This window comes from Diadema antillarum, unplaced genomic scaffold (assembly GCF_040938485.1).
Source record: "Diadema antillarum isolate AM-2024a unplaced genomic scaffold, OU_Dant_1.0 seq00000563_RagTag, whole genome shotgun sequence".
Classification (NCBI taxonomy): Eukaryota; Metazoa; Echinodermata; class Echinoidea; order Diadematoida; family Diadematidae; genus Diadema; species Diadema antillarum.
Genome location: NW_027271502.1, coordinates 111,427 through 129,543, shown reverse-complemented (window position 1 = coordinate 129,543; position 18,117 = coordinate 111,427). Strand labels below are relative to the sequence as shown.

At 38.6% G+C, this 18,117-nt stretch overlaps 1 protein-coding gene across 1 annotated transcript in view; it reads right to left on the bottom strand.

The window, feature by feature from the left end:
• Positions 1 to 18,117, bottom strand: part of LOC139735073 (ELKS/Rab6-interacting/CAST family member 1-like) — a 129,515-nt gene that overhangs the window by 26,265 nt on the left and 85,133 nt on the right. Inside the window, exon 14 of the mRNA XM_071645846.1 lies at positions 13,996 to 14,140. Coding sequence (XP_071501947.1) covers positions 13,996 to 14,140 — 145 coding nt within the window. The remainder of the gene's footprint in view (positions 1 to 13,995; positions 14,141 to 18,117) is intronic.

Here is an 18,117-nt window from a genome sequence, read left to right as displayed (position 1 = left end):
AATGAAGTAAAATAAGCAGTAATGGTGACATTGTTTTAATGTTCTATTTCACCATTCCCACGTCAGAGAATTACCCACTCACGATGATGCTCACTTGATTTTGATGATTATTTTAAATGCCGTCAAACCTTTGAAGGGGCATACCTATCTGACTACTTCATCTCTTTACTTAATTCAAATGTAAATAATTGTGAACTTTCTCCATGCTCTCAATGTGTGGCAATGTATTCTCTGCGACCTGAACCCGAGGTGTGACGTGCCTTCGACCAATATGTTGGTCATTCAGCCAGACTTCGAAGGGTGAACTTATCCCACATTAATGCAATGCTTAATTTGGTCCGTTTCCTGCTTGCTGCTAAAACTGTCCTGAGTGGGAAAAGCCAGAAACAATTCACTGAGCAACTTGCATACTTTGCATACTTCCAGAAATATCAAATCAAGATAAATGGTCTAGAAAATGAAGAGGCGCTTCATGCTTTAAGATCACATCAATGTCAGCATTGGAGGATATCCCTCTGTCTTTTTTCAGGGCTTGCACTATTTATTTGCATCTGCTACCGTGAAATTTCTCTCTATCTCTTTCTCTCTTTTTTCACCTCGCTCACAGACAAACATCCCGATCACAAGACTCCAGTATGCTCCATGCCGATCGCACCAATTATCTTCCGATCAAAACAGGTGCGGCTCCACGCTGCTACAATTTGGGGGATGTTTGCCAGCCAACCTGGCAAATGTGCGGGTGGCCCCCGAACAATGCCAAATTTATGTGGGTACGACAGGGACCAAATGAATACAAAACTTGAATGGCAGAAGGATATGGAGATGAAACATGGAAAAATGAAGAGATCCACTAGTTTGAAACATGCATCATCTTTATACCTTATAATCTTCCAAAAATCAAAAACTCTTTCAATCTCTCTTGTTTATTTATTCTTGCTTCAAAATTTTGTCACAACAAATTTCTTGCAAACACCTAAATCAGTTTACTGCACCAAGGCTTTATCATATTGAGGTTCAAAACAAAGGAAATTTGGAGCTTTTAGGATATCAAATTGAAATACAAGTATTTGCATATCTATAGATGCAAGTATTTGACTTGTTCTAACAACGGTTGCCCCATGCAGTATTCCTGGAAGGGTGCTCCAAACTGTCACATATCCACATACAATTTGGCTTGTACATTCCCATGTTGCTGTGAATTTCACGACCATCTCACATCACGACCTGCTTGCGAGCGGACGTGCGTAACCCTAGCCAATGTAACGGTTGAGGCCAAAAAACCAAATCACTTTGATTCCATTACCGGTTTAATGTGTCTGTGATACAGCCCATGGGGCACAATCTCTTCTCCCATTTTTTTTTTCTTTCCCCTCCCCGTCTGCCCTTTTCTTTGTCTTTTTTCTTCCATCATCAAGAAACTTGTTAGCAAGGAAGAAATCTGACTACTAGTGACATGAGACCTGCTAGACATGAGACACCACATTAATTCTAGTCCAAAGTGTTCAGGGGTGTTCATATCCACACAAATATAGCACAGGGAGCATGGCTTTTTACACTCAAATAACATAAGATGCAGTGTACCACGAGTGCGTTGTGCATAAATTGTATATACTGTATACTTTGCTATGTTTTTTGTTTCCAATTTTCACAAGTTCATCCAATATTGGCAAAATAAATAACTCACAAAAATGCTGCCTCCCTGTTACCAAAATGCCTTGTTATTGCAGCACAGGTTGGAAAGCACTTTTTTTTTTATTTCTTTCTTTTTTGAAAAGTTCTAGTACTTCTTTCTCATTCCTTTACTGTGGTTTTTAATTGCAGAGTCAAACACTTATGACATTGTTTTATAAGTCCAAATTTATTGTATATTAAGCTTGTGAAATATACAGCATATGTAGTAACCCATTCACAAGGATTACCTCAATGAAAGTATATCCTTTGCTTAATGTTGATTTTGTGTACAGCGGATGATCTGTACCGTGTTTTAATCTCATTGTGCTGCTACTGTACATGGTACAAGTATCACTAATGTTACTCATTGCATAATTGACACGCAGCAGACTTCCAAACTCCCCAGCTGCATTTTTCCAATCAATTTTATTGGGCTTCAATCTTTCTGAAGAAAAATATGAAAAGAGAAATTACTGAAGTAAATTATTTCAGTTTCCTTTTCCATAGACAAAATGGATTAAAATAAGCAGACATTCTAATCTTCCCAAATTGTTACCAGAATTTTTTTGTCTTTGATCTCTCTGATAACAAAAAGACAAGAACGTTTTGCCTTTCTTTTTCATCGAACAAAATCAGTTTAAAGGCATAATTTACCATTTGCAGATGAAACAAAAACCCAACATTAGTGCTTCAAGATAGTTCTGAAACGTGAGTTAGAGATAGAAACAACCAATGTAGAAATTTGAACCAGTAGGCCTATAATCGATGTTGAATATTGTTAAATATACACAATGTGAACAATAGTTGTAATAAAAATGTTTCCAGACTAGACCGTCTACAGTCATGGTTTAATGAGAAAAATAGTGATATCTCCTTATATTTTAGGCTTCATTGCAAAAATTTTATATGGTAGGATGTTTTTTGATACAACTGACCTACACATATGCATCAAAAGTGATATCTTGAACATTCTTAAATCACTGTTCCCAAAGGTAATTAAATAATCACTTATATTATGTATGTAGCCACAGCACTGTTCTACATTACAAATCTCACAGAACAGTGACACAGACTGACACTTAATTTTGGGAAACCATAAACTTATACATCAGCTATGAAAAGTGTGTGGAAAAGGATGCAGCTGCAACTTTTAAGACTGCAGGGGTGCAAATGCAGAGCATACATACATTTCTAACGGTCCTGCAGGCCCTGTAAGTACTTGTTCACTACTGTAAATGTGGAAATTTTGTGAGATCAATTTTTCAGGCTGGACCGTTTTCAGTAAGCATTGCTGTTTTTGTAATTTTGCAGATGGGACTATTTTGTACACAATTCAATATCTGCAGAAAAATAAGCAATAGTTCTGTAGACCACAAACTTTTCCACACAAATATTTCACACTTACAACACAAAATATTGTAAGCATACGATACACTATGTTTGGATGCACAAATCCATCCATCCATTCATTCATATATTACTCTCTCACCCACTCTAGGCATTCATCCAGATATCCATCAATTCATCCATCAATCCATCCAGCCATTCATTCATCAGCTACAACATTCCGCTTCTCAAGACACCATCAATCATTTACAATATATGATCTGGCACACGGCCACAAAAAGCAGCATTCACCCCCCAATGTGAACAGACCTAGGCAGTCTGAACAGGCCCTAGCGTAGTGCCAGTTCCGACACTGCACCTGCTCTGCGCTGTCATAGTAAATATGGAATTACAGGACTGTGTGCCAGGGGTAAAGCAGGTAATTTACACCACTCAAGACTCATCGCTAAATCAATTTGGCACTTTGCGGGCCGGGCTGGAGCTGGGTGTCGCCACCGCAACTCAGTCCACCTCGGGGCCATCTCACGCCCAAGACCCACGCAATACCACTGGTCAATTTCAGAGGTCACTTCTCTTTACTCGTCCACCAAGTCATCTTGGAAAAATAGTTGAAGTGGCATTTACCTTATATTCAAATTTTGCTATTGCTGATATTATTTTCTCTTTTTTATATATATTTGGCTTGTTTATTTTTGATCCTGGTCTTGTTACAGGCTCACTTAAAGCTTAATTGCCACGCACAGGATCTAAAAATTGAATCCTAGGCACTTTGTCAGCAGTCATATTTTTTGATGGGTCACTCTCTCTGAAACAGCTCAGAGCAAATTCCTGAAGACCCAGAAAAAAATATTTGTCTTCAATATTTCAAGTCTACATCCAAGAATATTTCACCAACAAAAAATGCAGAATTCACATTTCAAACAGCTAGAGGCTTCTGCTGTTCTCTGCAACCATCTTAAGAAACTCTAGGTGGCAATCCACAGTGAATCCACAATGAATTATAAAATCTTTTTAAAAAACTCTTCTGATCCTCTTTTTAAACAAAACTTTCACCTCTTTATTTGAAAATGAAAATGTAATATCATTTCTTAAAGCTCCAGTTCACACCAGCTGTCGCTATCTGTCTAAACTTTGACAATGTTGTTCTCAGATGGCATGTGACTTACGGTGTTAAATCTTGCACCCATTTCTCTGTAGTTCAAGGAGAGGTCTTGGTCAGAGATTAAACTTTCAGCAGGAGAAATGTTTTTGAAGTCACGTTTCTTTGAAAAACTATTCTCACTTCCACCTCTTCAACTGTATGGAACTGTAATCTGCATCTACATGTACATTCTGGATTGTTTTCTATTTTATTTATTTACTTTTTTTTAATGTCAGCAGTCCATTCTCCATTTGTATTGGTATAAGCCAAGAGAGCTACATGTTGTACCCCCAACTCCCCTTAAAAACTATGGAACCAGCATTCACAATGATGTCAAAGTGTGTGTGTGTATACAAGCAAGCATATGAAACATATAAAGAAAACTTTCTGTCTTCCTAGTCATACATTTTTTTTCTCATAAAATCACAGAGCTTCCCATCTTTCCAGAAAAAAAATTGATGATGCACAGTAAAGATATTTTCTTAAGACAAAATATCATAGCTTGGTCCACAATGAGAAGATTGAATGCATCATGCATGTTAATTAAATCAAATTCAAGAAAAAAACTAACAAATTTGTCACTTCATATCCATGATATCTATTTTTGATGAATAAAAACATGGTAAATAACATGAAAACATAATACTAGTTGTAAGTTCTGCAATCATTACAAGCCATATTGTTGAAATATGTAAAAAAAAAAAACTGCACAAATAAAGTATATATATAAACTAATTTCTCATAAACTGTTTTCATAGGCGACCTACACAAATGAGAACTTGTGGGATCAGGACCCTGTTGCATAAAAAGATGAAATCAAAGATAATTCAGAAAATCTCTGAATACAGTTCTCAACTTTTATGCCACAGAGCCCAGGACATGCATGCACACTGAACTGCAGGGTAAAAGTTGTGATTGGGGAGAGTTGAATGTATGGCCAAATCTTTTCTGCCAGTTTATTAAGCTCATCTTCCCCAGAGAAATTCCGATCAGCCTCTTAAAATACCGTCTACCGGGTATGAGGGATGGAATCATATATCCCGATATGCGTGCATGCATCCACGTGTAAGCCGAGATGAACTTATTCATTTTGTCGGTTAATGCTCTCTCATTTTCTCCTTCTCTCTCTCTCTCAATCTAACTCTCCCTCCCCTCTCTCTTTCTATACATCTATCTAGACCTATATATTTCCTATTTCTCTTATCTATGCAAAAGCAACTCCCTTGGAGCATAAACCAAGATGTTTCTGGGTAGCTGGGAAAATGGATTCTTCGTCCCAACGCAACATTCTGATCATGCCATGTAGGGAGAATCTCTGCATTTTCTCCCCACTCCCTGACCCCCGACCGCCGGGGCGGGTCGCTTCGCTTGCGATGAAGTCGGGCTACAACAGGTGCCGATGTGAGTGAACCGTATTTTATTGGAGTCCCTTTTCATGCTGTCGTGCGGCCCGCGCGTCTCCGGCTCCCATCACACAGGCGGAATTAATGACGGGAGGACCAAGCCGTGGCGTGCTCATAATACGGGGAATGCCTTTGGACATATTTATTGCTCTAAAAATGAGATGAGTGATGTCTGAGGGAGTCTATGCTGGTGGCAGCTCTTCACCGGGAAAAGCGGTCTTCAGTTTGGATCGACTCGCCATGCAAGCACAAGACCTACTTAAGTCACATCCTGACAAGGGTTCCTGCACCGGTATCACGATGTGACAACCCATAAAAATATCCTAACCATCAATAATGCGGCAAAAATTTGATGCTCCGGGAGGATTTTATTTGTTACTTGTTGGTTCATTTGTTGTTGTTATTGCTTTGAACTACTACATGCCAGTATTACAAAGACACAATAGATTAAAGATTTTGCACCTGCTACAAGAATTCAGATATACATCCAGGTGAAACATGTAAATTTCCATCATTTTTAAAGAGTGCTTATGAACAAAAAAATTGATGCTCAGAGAGATTTTTATTTGTTTACTTGTTTGTTGATTTTTTTCTTGCTGCTTTGAATTAGGACATGCTGATATACAAAGACACAACAGATTAAATATTTTGCACCTGCTACACGAATTCAAGCGTACATCCAGGTGAAACATGTAAATTTCCATCATTTGTAAAGAGTGCTTATGAAAAAAAAGAACAAGCACAAGAATACATACCATGTGCAAAGCTTTTGTAACCACACTCACATGATTATGCAAAACAAAACACACGTACACACAAAAAAAACAACAACACTTGTATTCACAAATGCAGTTGTGGATATTAAAGAGTAAAAAGTTTCTATCAGCAACAAATTTTCATGCCTGATCAGGGGACCGTTTCATGAAACTTTTTGTCAGTGATTTACACTGACAACTGTTAAAAGCTACTGAAATCCTTGCGTCTGATTGGCTGATAGCAAATTTGTCGGTGAAAACCTCCGACGAACTCGTTGATGAAACGCCCCCCTGACTGACTCCAACATTCAACCTCTCCCTGTATTAAAGTGAATACACTGACTGAGTGTCATGAAAGGAAGTGGGGGTGGGAGTAATTACCATCACAAGGGGGCAAGAATTATTGACAGGCAAAGCCTATTGACTAACTGCAGTCAATTTCTTGAATGGCTTCATTTAATCCACCCAGAGCTGCTGACTGTTGTGTAAGTGTCTTTCAAACAACGCCAAAGGTGAAGAAATAAGACCCAGTAAAATCTCTTTAGCTTGAGCACTAGCCATCAACTTTTGTCATCTGTTATTGCCTTTTTACTGTTCAAGGATGAGAGGTGTCTAGTCCCATATAGTTAGTGCCTGAGTTAGGGATAGGGGGTGTGGTGGGGGGGGGGGAAACACCAGAGGATTTCTGCCAACACCCTTCCCTCATGTGCCCAGACAACTTAACAATGCCCAGACAGACATCCGAAGGCAGATGTTATCGGGAGAGCAGACATCGCACAAGGATTTCTCTCATAGGCGAAAACCCTTTTGTATTAAAATCCCCTACATCTCCCTCTGTGTATCTCGGGAAGTTGTACATGATGGTGATCATCATGAACTGCCAAGAACTTCCTTGTTATCATTATTATCTTTACTTTGTGTACCACACATTTAAAGTTTTAACTCATACTTGCAAATTATATAACCTACAGCAATATCACACCATATCACATGATTTATCATAGCATACATGGAGACCTATGATTTATCACAGCATACATGGAGACCTATGATATTATTTATCACACATGTATCACCGTATATCACATTTTTTTTTTTCAGGAAGCTTAGTCAAGTTTCTACCTCAAGGCAAATGCACAAACAGATATTTCTTCTCTTGCACTTAAATGTGTGGTGTAGTTAACATGGCTCATCTTGTATTATGGTACGTAAGGCATGTACTCATTATTGTTTGAAACTTAACACTGATGTTGCTCAAAGTGAGAGAGGATTCTATAGGGTTTTAAAAAAATTGTTCATACAGTGTGTATTTGTTGATTACTTTATTCTATTCATGCAGGGACATTTTGTAATACAATACATGATAATTATGAACAGGAAGAGTTTTTATATTGATTTTAGTATTCTTTCATTGCAAAGTCCAATTTCTTGGTATCTCGAATGTATTTGCAAGCCGTGATATATCAGTGAAAAGGAAAAGAAAAACAGTTAAATTACTTCAAGCTAGGAATAAAACAGTAACGCTCTTTTGACCAAAAAAGCATTTATTTTTCTTCTTCACAGAGAAATATTAAAAATGCGACACTTTTCATTTAAATCAATTGATGATGGAGATCATCAGGAGTAAAATAAAGAAAAGAAGGAGAAATACATCACAATAGATTTCATACATATTTATGCATATTTATGAGTTGATACATGTTTTTTTCCCCATGACCTGGAAGATATTCTGATATTTTTTTCAAGCACAAAAATATCCATGTTTTGTGTAGTACTACAAGGTATTATGGGTGGAACACAAGATAAAAACTTTCCTGTTCATTAAAAAACAAACAAACAAACAAACAAACAAACAAAAAAGCCCTTAGTCATGTCAATATATTTATACTTGGAACTGCTTAATCTATTAATGGCTCTGTGTAATCATAAATGTTGAATAAAAGTTAAATCTTCAGACAAATGTTAAGAAATATCCACTTGTGCATTTACATTATTTTTGCCCAACTGTGCTATGGCATGGGGGGGGGGGGGGTGCCCCCTAAGGTCCCACCCAATATTATTTGTGTCTTTAGATTTTGTTTTAATTTGTTGCTGTAATTGCCTGGGATTGTCACTGGTACATTGCAGCAGTATAATAGCCTGTTAAATAAATTAGTTCTCTGTAAACCCCACGGCAAAGTATGTGTAACGTCAGTTACGTAACGTCAGTTACTGACATGTTTACCTTTAAGTTTTCATAGAACACAAAGAAAATGGACTACTGTTTCATTTCATTGTGTATTTATGACTGATGAACCAAGGTATGACTCCATATCAACCAAATCATTCTGAATGGTCAAAATTATGAAATATCACATAGCTATTCCCAATCATGATTTTGCATGTGTAAACCCTATGGCAAATGTAAGCGTAACGTCAGTTACGTAACGTCAGTTACCGTCATGCCTTCACTGAAATTGGCATGGTGGTAAAAGGAGACAACTAAAGTGCACATTATTTTGCACACCTGTTCCTAAGAACCTAGGTGTATTGCCATATTAAACACATAAAGGCTAAAAGTCAGGGACATGAGATATTTCCATTTACATCTACACCATAATTTCCCATGTCCTTTTTCTGTAACGTCAGTTACCGACACATTTTCACTTGCTATGTGATAAGAAATGCAGTTTGAGAGAAAAACTTTCCACCTATTTCTTCATTCTCATGAACTTATTCATCAATGCTAATAGCAAGCCCAAGGTGCTTTCCTTCACAAAACTACAAGGTAAACAATTTCATGAAAATCCTTACGTGTAACGTCAGTTACCGTGGAATTGCCCATATCATCATATCGTATCAAGCCATATATTATATCATTGTGTACATCATATCACACCAGTATACAAGTGTATCACTGTATGCTCCATAGTATGTTTGAGTAGCATCCTGTTGAATTCTGAAGCATGAAAGAAAACCAGGGTTTGCTTCTTTGTTGTTGTTGTGGTTTTTTTTTTCTTTTTTTTGTGGGGGGGGGGGGGGGCTACCAAATGAAGGGTAGTTCAAGTATCTACCTGCAAAACAGAATCCATTTAAATTGTGAGTAGATAGTACATTTTGTTAACAGAGTAAAAGCTACCCTCACTGCTAACTGGATCCTAAAAATGTTAATCATTCTGAAACAACTCTGAAGAAAGTATTGTCCTCATGAAAGCACCTCTCATCTAGATTTAGACAGTGATCTAAAAGTCTTGAGCCAAACTACACACACATCATCTGATGGGGGAATGAAAAAGTGGCCTGATGCCATTAATCTATCATGACTTGGTAATCACTGGATTGGTGGTTGGAAGTTGATTGCCTTTACCTGCTATTAAGCATCATGTGAGCTTTTAAGGAAGAAATCCACTCACTGTAAACCAACATTATGACTTTTCTAAAGCACAAAATTTTATGAAAGCTCATAATGCACCATAAATCTGTATAAATTTGCCATTCTCTTTCTGACAACAAAGGCACAAATTCTACCTCTCACCTGATATGAAAGAAAATATGAAAAGATTACTTTGCATCAATCCCTCTACAAAATAGGCAGTCTTATCCTAAATTTGGCATACGCTATTCTGACAAAAGTAAAAGAGAACACTAAGACAAGGGTGTCTTTACAATGGAAAGCAATTAAGCAGTATATAAACCAAGGAACAGCAAAAAATATTAAAGATGGCAGTTAATTCTTTACATAGTTCCCCAGTGTGAACAGAGAACATAGTTAAAACAAGGGTGTCTTTATACTGGAAAGAAACCTAGGAACAGCACAACATCTGATGACAGTCAATTCTTTACACAGTTTTCCGGTGTGAACGCATCCTTTCCTAGACTCTTAATTGTTTGCTTTGACAGTGTGTGGGTATATATGTGTCTCTCTCAATTACATCATTATCATCCAATTGTCCTGCAAGTTTACAAGGCTCAGGTTACTCCTACTTGGCTTCAGCTGTCTGCATCTTCCATCAGAACCCATTTCATTCTTCTCCCTCCGAGCAATTTCTTTGTTGCAGTCATTAGTGGGCCGGATGCGTCGTAGTGTTCACTTTTTGTTATTGGGCTCGAAGGGAGGAAGACACAAGAAACATACTTTGAATGCATGCATGGGATTTGTATTGTGTCATCTCTGTGCCTTATTGGTTTTTGTTTATCTGTTTGGGGTGCCTTCTTCTTTTTTTTTCTTCTTCTTTTTTGTTGTTGTTGCTAAATACAGCTGTGGCTGGTCGTATCTGCAAGTGGTATTTTGGTGTTGCTGTTTGTTTGTTTGTTTGTTTTTCCTCCCTGATGACAATCATGGAATAGAAATGAGAAAGGATCCTTGACTCCATTCCTATTGGGTAATAAATTCAGAGAGAAACCATTTGCTTTTAGAATTACTCCTCCCTACCTGTGGAAACATTTGCCCTCCCATTATGGCACTGTTTTATTTTATTTCAAAATTTCTTTATCTATTTTCACAGCCAGAGTTCAGATATAAAATTTTGTCAAATGCATGAAAAGTGTTTCCATCTCTTTTTTTTTTTTTTTCATTTTGTTTCTACCTTTTTGGAATGATGTAACAAAGATGCTTTGTTTCATCAAAAGATTTAACCATGACTCCTTTACAGAGATATGTGAATACCATATTCCAGTATACCATGATACTATGCCCACGCATACATCCCCTTTCACAAAACTTTGAGGCTCTCGTTTATTCATTTTTGTTAAAAGTTTCAGCCTAGTAAGGGTACATTGTTGGCTCATTAGGTAGACGCATCCGAAACCGAGATCAATACCTACCATGTTACACTTTCAGGGAAAGAGACAAGCTGGAAACAATGGTTGATGACTTTAAAAAAAAAAAAAAAAAGTATCCACAATAAAAGAAAAAGAGTGTGCCTACGCCTGAAGTTAACCAAGCTATCCATCCACCATGTGCTAAAGTCATAAGACTCAGAAGGGCAATTTGTCTCAGCGCGCTTGGCAATTTGTAATCCAATTGAATCTTCCAGAAACCACCCTACACAGAGTGTAACACGCACTATTGTAGAGAGACGGGTATATGCTCTCGTCGCAAAGTGGAAAAGCAGGGTCTGCTTACACTAGGTAATTGGCCAGATTCAAGATCCAGACACCAATAATGTATGAGCATATGAGCTTTTCAAGTTGGAGAAATACTCTTGAGTACACATTTTCTTTGGGAGGATTTGATTTTCAGACAAACCTTCAAATACCATGAAATACCTGACTACTTTTCTCATTCAAAAGGGTTAGTTGCAACCAACACTGTATGACAAGATGCTATGTTTTGTCTTCTGCCAATATGTTGTAGTACTTTTTTTCCTGTATTGTTCCTATGTTCTACGTATAGTTCTTACATTATTTGTATATATGCTTTTTATCAGATGTGGTAATAAAACGAAATGAAATAAAATGGAGGATAAATTCTGGCAATTTTAGATGAATTGCATACAACATTTCTTTTAATATTTTCTGGAGAAATTCTGGGGAAATTATAATACATATTATGACTGGTTTTACCATACAATCAACCTGTGCACATATTAGATTAATCTCAAGCAGGTTTAATAACTTTTTATGTGTCCCAATGTACCCAGGTACTTAGAATTACTTGCCAAGCTTTTCCATTGGCATAACTAAATCTTTCCGAACTTGACCTCATTGTAGAGTTAGGAGCCTGATCAGGAGTACCAATGTACCAAAGGCTGCTTATATCTGACTCGAGAGAGAGAGAATCACATCTTAAAACGCGTTTCGAATGGCATTTGCAAACATTGTTTGGAACGCGATTCTCAGGGTGCCATTTCAAATTGCCCTTCGAATGGCGTTTCAAATCGGTATTTCTAAACGTGTTTGAAAATATGGTTGCATTTATCTATCGCCCCAAAATGGCTCTAATGCATTTAGGATCGTGATTCTGCCTCGGAAAACTTTCAGATAAACTCACCCAAAGACTAACAAGAAAGCAATGATGATACAACAGGAATCACATTTGTGGTAACACAACATTTGCTCTTGCAAAATTTGCTCCGGTCTCATTTTCTCCAAGGACTTAGGGTCGGTGTTAGGATTGTGATAGGGTTTTAGGTTTAGTTTGATGTGAGGATTAGGATCAGGGTTAGGGTTATGTTTGTGGGTAGAATTTACGTTTGGCTTAGCCTGCAGATATTTCATGGGAGCAATTGTCGCAGGAGCAAATGTCATACACCCTACATTTGTAGGTAATCTCTATTTACTGAAAATAAGTTTTTAGACATCTGTGCAAATCTACAAATAAAGAACTCCTGAGCCTGTGTGCCAGTCAGCGAATAAAACACAGTAAGGGTTGATCTCTGTTTCAAATAGCACGCAGACAAGAAAGACCATGCACCCCATGCACACACAGATGACACAAATGTTTAACTTACATTCCATTCTCAACATCTGCATCATCTCTACAATAAGTGGGCATTCTCAAATTCAACTCCATGGAAGTGTACCAAAAAAAAAAAAGAATTGCGATAAGTGGGTTCATAAAGAGCAAAGCCACTGCCACAAAGGAGAGAAAAAAAAGTTACTGATTGCCAACAGCAACAAGAATGACAATCTTGAAAAAAAAAAACGAAAAAAACCCCACTAAATCAAGACAGCAAGAGAAGCCACTGACAGAAAGACAGACAAATAAAACACATGTAAAGCGAATTGTTGGTTATTGATTTTCCACAGAGCAACCACAAGTTGAATTCTTCCGTCCGGAAATTGCTCAATTGTGAGCGCAAACCCTCCCTGTCTGCAGTGAGAGGCTCTCTTCGAGTTCGATTGGATGTGCCACAAGTATGTCGGGCAGTCGGTGCCTACCCGATTACGCACGGCGTGCTTCCAAGCTGCCATCTTGCGTTGCATATCAGTTTCGTCATTTCTGGCTGCAGCCTGGAAACACTGTCGCGGAATCTGTCCCACTAACAAATGCTCAGTGTACCTCAATTCCACAATGCCCCCAAAACACACGCACACACACACGCACACACACACACACACACACACACACACAATGGCCAGCAATGTTTGCTGTGTAGATCTCACGCTGCAGAGACGACAAAGTTGTGCAGGAATCTCTGGCATGTTTTGCTACGTTTTGTGCACAAATGACACACAACGTGCTCAGCTCCTAATAAACACGAGTGTTAACCCTTTCTGAAAGCAATCAAAAACATACAAGCTTTTTCCCCTGACAATGTTTGCCATGGGTCTGATCAATTACAGTTTGTATCCCTCCTCCAAGCAAACGTTGCATTGGAATCCAAACAATGCTTCTTCCCCCATCTTTGAGGTACAGTATTTCGTAGTGTCTATATTTTCCCCTATAAAAGGAGTATTCAACACAGAAATTTCTCCAAGCTCTACAGTGGCTCCAAGAACATCTCATTCAAGTAAATTCAAATCAACCCATTAACCAACTAGCCAAATAAACAACCGAACATTCACACAGTTGCTCACTCGATCAATCAAGATCAACCATGGAATTCTGATAATGACTCCAAACTCATACTGCCTATAGAAGTGATGTAAAGATTCTCTCATGACCACAAATCTCCAAATCTTTAAAAAATGTCCTCTTCTTCTAAGAATACTTAGGCAGTCAAGTTATACCTGTATACAATATTGTTTTCCTTACCTCATCCTTGAGCTGCTGCACGAGGGCGTCCTTCTCCTTCTTGAGCAGTCTGAGTTCGTCTGACGTTTTGGGACTTTTCCTGTTTAGCTCCAAGAGGGCGATGTGCGCATCCTTTTCTCCGATGGCTGCAGTCAGAGCTTCTTGCCTGGGGAACCAGCATGAATGCATTAATGGCATCAGTACAAGTACGACTCATGTCAAAATGAATTCATTTTTCCACCAATCTAGAAAACACAAAGCATTTATGACACCAGCTACACGTTTAGGAGATGCAGAAGTATTATGCTCTGACACACTGTTTCATATTTTACCTAAACGTCTGTTTATGCACCAGACACAAATCTACAAATATCACTGGACTTTATAGCAGCTCTTGTAATTGTGTACAAAAAACAATTATGTCGCAAAAAAAAAAAAAAAAAAAAAAAATTATGAGCTACTCACACTGATCGGGCATGTGGGGAAAAAGAAAAATACGAGTGACAGTATTTTCTTTAATTTGAAATACAGTCATTCATTTAAGTATAATAATTTTTGCTCTGTACGAAACGTTAGTTGAGACTACAATGTACAGGCGCATAAATATTAGCTTATGGCTGTATTGTATAGACAGTGAGAGGCATAGCTTAAATTTCATTGATTGCTCTTGTAGAAACAAATCAAATAACCACATATTATCCACAGCTACAACGTATGTTAGAATATCTTATGGTCTCATTACTTGCAGGGAGTTGAATGTATTTGCAAATAGCAAATGACTTTCAAAAGCTAAGAAGGTGACTCAACAATGATAACTCACTGCAGAGACATGACTCACAGTGTGCGGCCCATGATCAAAATATGTTCTTCACAAGAGAATGCTACCATTCTTTCTTAAGACAACAAATAATTGTTACGTATCTCCAGTGTCATGTGACACACAAAAAATTCTTGTTGCCAAAGCCATAGGGAGTTGAGATGTCCTAACATTTGGCACATGCAAAATCCACATCAAAATAACATCTTTGGGTAAATTTCACACAGTGGGTGAGGCGACTTACGAAAGAACTCTAACATCTTCAGAATAGTACTTTGACAGGACTTTTTTTTTTAGGGGGGGGGGAAGGAAAGGGGTAAAATAAACATCTTTGCTCCCACAAACATGCATTCTGTTTGTATCACAAATTCATCGCAGGTCTACCATCTTGCCGATGTACAGCTAAAGGGCAAGCATTGTGCACAAAGTAATGATTCCATCAACACTATCTACAGCCACCGGAAGATAAGCAACACATGCAGGGGAGAGAGGGAAACCGAGCCCAAACACGGTCGATATTAACCCTAAATGATCCGACAGAACTTTCGCGATGATACCCTCCATTTCCGCCGATGGCTAATCTCTCTGCCAGGTGGAAATTTGTCATCTGATGAACAAGCTCCTCAACTGTTAATTCTCGAGATATTTAAGCACAGGCATCACACCATCGAAAGAGGGCTCATTATCGGGTAGAAGTTAATGCAGATCGCTATTAACTGCACACACAAATCGTCGTTAATGAGCCAAAATCTCGTCTCAGAATTCCTCAAAATTCTTGACTGCTGCAGAACACTGCTCTTCTTTTTTATTCCCCGATCACTCCACAGATTATATTTCTTGGAGCCGATGACTGTTTTCAATTACACAGGTGATAAAAACATCAGAGATAAGGAATTAAAAAGCACACAGCTGATATTCAAGAGCTTCCTAAGCAATCTGCACAAGCTGTATTAATGACAACCTGGCATTATCCAACAGCGACATGTGATGAGAATGCATTGTCTCCCAGGAAAACCCTTGCTCTCATTACGGCCCGTAATAAATCAAGACAAAAATTGCAGTGCGCTTCCTGCAGAACTTGTGACGACTATCACTTAGAAGTTTCAGGAACTCAGTCTGTCAACACAAACTTTTATTGCGGTTAAATGAATATTGTAATTAACTGCCTAGCCAAGAAATTAATCACTCCTCGAGACACTGACTCACTCTTTGTCAATAACGGTCCACAGTATGACATGGTAACATAATAAAATCTCAATAAGTTGTGTCTGTCTTATACAGCATGAGAACAGAGGGCCATCACTTTTTTTTTTTCTGTAGGAATACTGTCTCTGCATGACTCTCTGAAAATCTCTATCCTACTCATATTAAACTACAGTCCATTCTTTTCTCACATAGCAAGAAACAGGTTAGGTGTGTACAATTAAATTGAAATAATACATTATTTCCTCTCTTGCCTGCATCTTTGCAATCAAGAGGTCTGATAATATGCAAATTATGGCTGTCTGAAAACTTTTCTGAGGAACCTTATTAATGACTTTGCCAAAAAGAGGAAATCTAATTTCATGCAAACTACTCGAACAATTACTCTCTAAAGACACACAAAAAAGAAGTCCACGCTAACAATGGTGTCAGCTTACAGCACCTGTTTTAAATTTTAACATCTGTTGTGGTACTTATGGTATACCCTAATGATACAACATCATTGATACTTATAGTCATCCATGTCATGTGTGCATTATGTAAGGCATGAGGTCTCGTCATGTGACTACCATCAAAACACTGCAAGTGATTTTTTTTTTTCGTCTTTTCAGAATGCGTGCTGGCAAGTGTACAACATACAAAATTGTATCTCCTTAATGTTAAGTTTAGATAAATTTCACATTTCTTCACATTCTTACTTAATAATTGGAGATTGGACAAATTGTCAACTTGTAATGCCCCCATCCCCACAAAAAAGAACATAGCCTCCCCCTCCCCCTCCCCCCCCCCCCCCAAAAAAAAAATGTAATCCACTCCTTCATAAGATTAGGTGTCTTGTCACCTGTCCTACAAATATTTCAGATAAGCCTGGAGTGAATTCACCACACTACCTTCCCTGCTACCACCACTCCCACTGGCCCCATGCAAAGCTAATATATTTTATACACTTGCAAGGTTGCCACAATTTCAATGTCCTGGGATGACCGCCTCATTCAATCCACTTTATCTCGATTTACGGTGGCACTACATTACCCATTTGACTCGTGGTGAATCCTTATCGCTCCCTTTTCATTAACATCAGTCACCAAAGAATGTGTCCCCGTCTTGAGCTGGTGTGCAGTTGTGTTAATGTTACCACTCCCCATTCCATCCCACACCCTCACCCCCCTCCCCCCCCCAAAAAAAAAAAGAAGAAGAAAAGAATGCAGTGCAAATTTGGGAGTGGTTGTGACTGGCAACTTTGTTCTATTTCATCATACCCCACACAGCTCATGAATATTCTAAGACAAAAAGAAGATAGCAGGGAGAACTACGTCTGATATCGATGGCCAGCCCTAAACATTCCCGTTGTATATTGGGCAAGTCATCCATCTAGGGCGGATTGTGTTATCGGCAGACAGCGTTCGAGACCTTGCCAAGCTCGGGCGAGATTGCCCTCCATCAAAGGCTCCTCCATCAGGACTTTTATCTCTTGACACATCGCAGCCCCTAGAGGGAGTGCTACCATCTCTCTTTTCTCCCCTTCCCCCATCCCCCTCCCTCGCCTGATCACAATGGATGGCTTCTTGACAGAGACATGGCATCTCATGCATTGCAGGGCCCCAGTATCTCTGAAGGTAACGGCCTTGCTTTCAATACCCTCCCGATAATAATCCACCTTTGTTTAAAATACACAGATGAGAACCCCTGGTCTCAGAACAGCTAGCACAATAATTTGACTCAAATTATTAATGATCTTAGCAGTACAAGCTAATCATGGTCTTCCTCGAATCTTTTGTAATTTTCTTCCATTGCTGAAGATATTTTCTTATTACACACTAAAGAATGTTTATTAAAGGTGCATGGTCCCGGTGTTTTAGTCAAATGCGTACGTGGGCACACGGCGCAAGTTTCCTATAGAGACCTACGCTATTGACTCCTCTCTAGCGCTTACACTTTGGCCCACCTCCCCGAGTCTGAAGAAGTCCGATTCACTGTAGTCAGTGGTCGGATCACAGTTCGGCTCATGATTCGGGTGAGGGGGAAGACAGCTTTAGCAAAGTTCTTTTGTGATGTCATAATAACAAGCACATATGCACGCACCATGGCATTACTACAGACTGCGCAATGCGCAGAGAAGACAA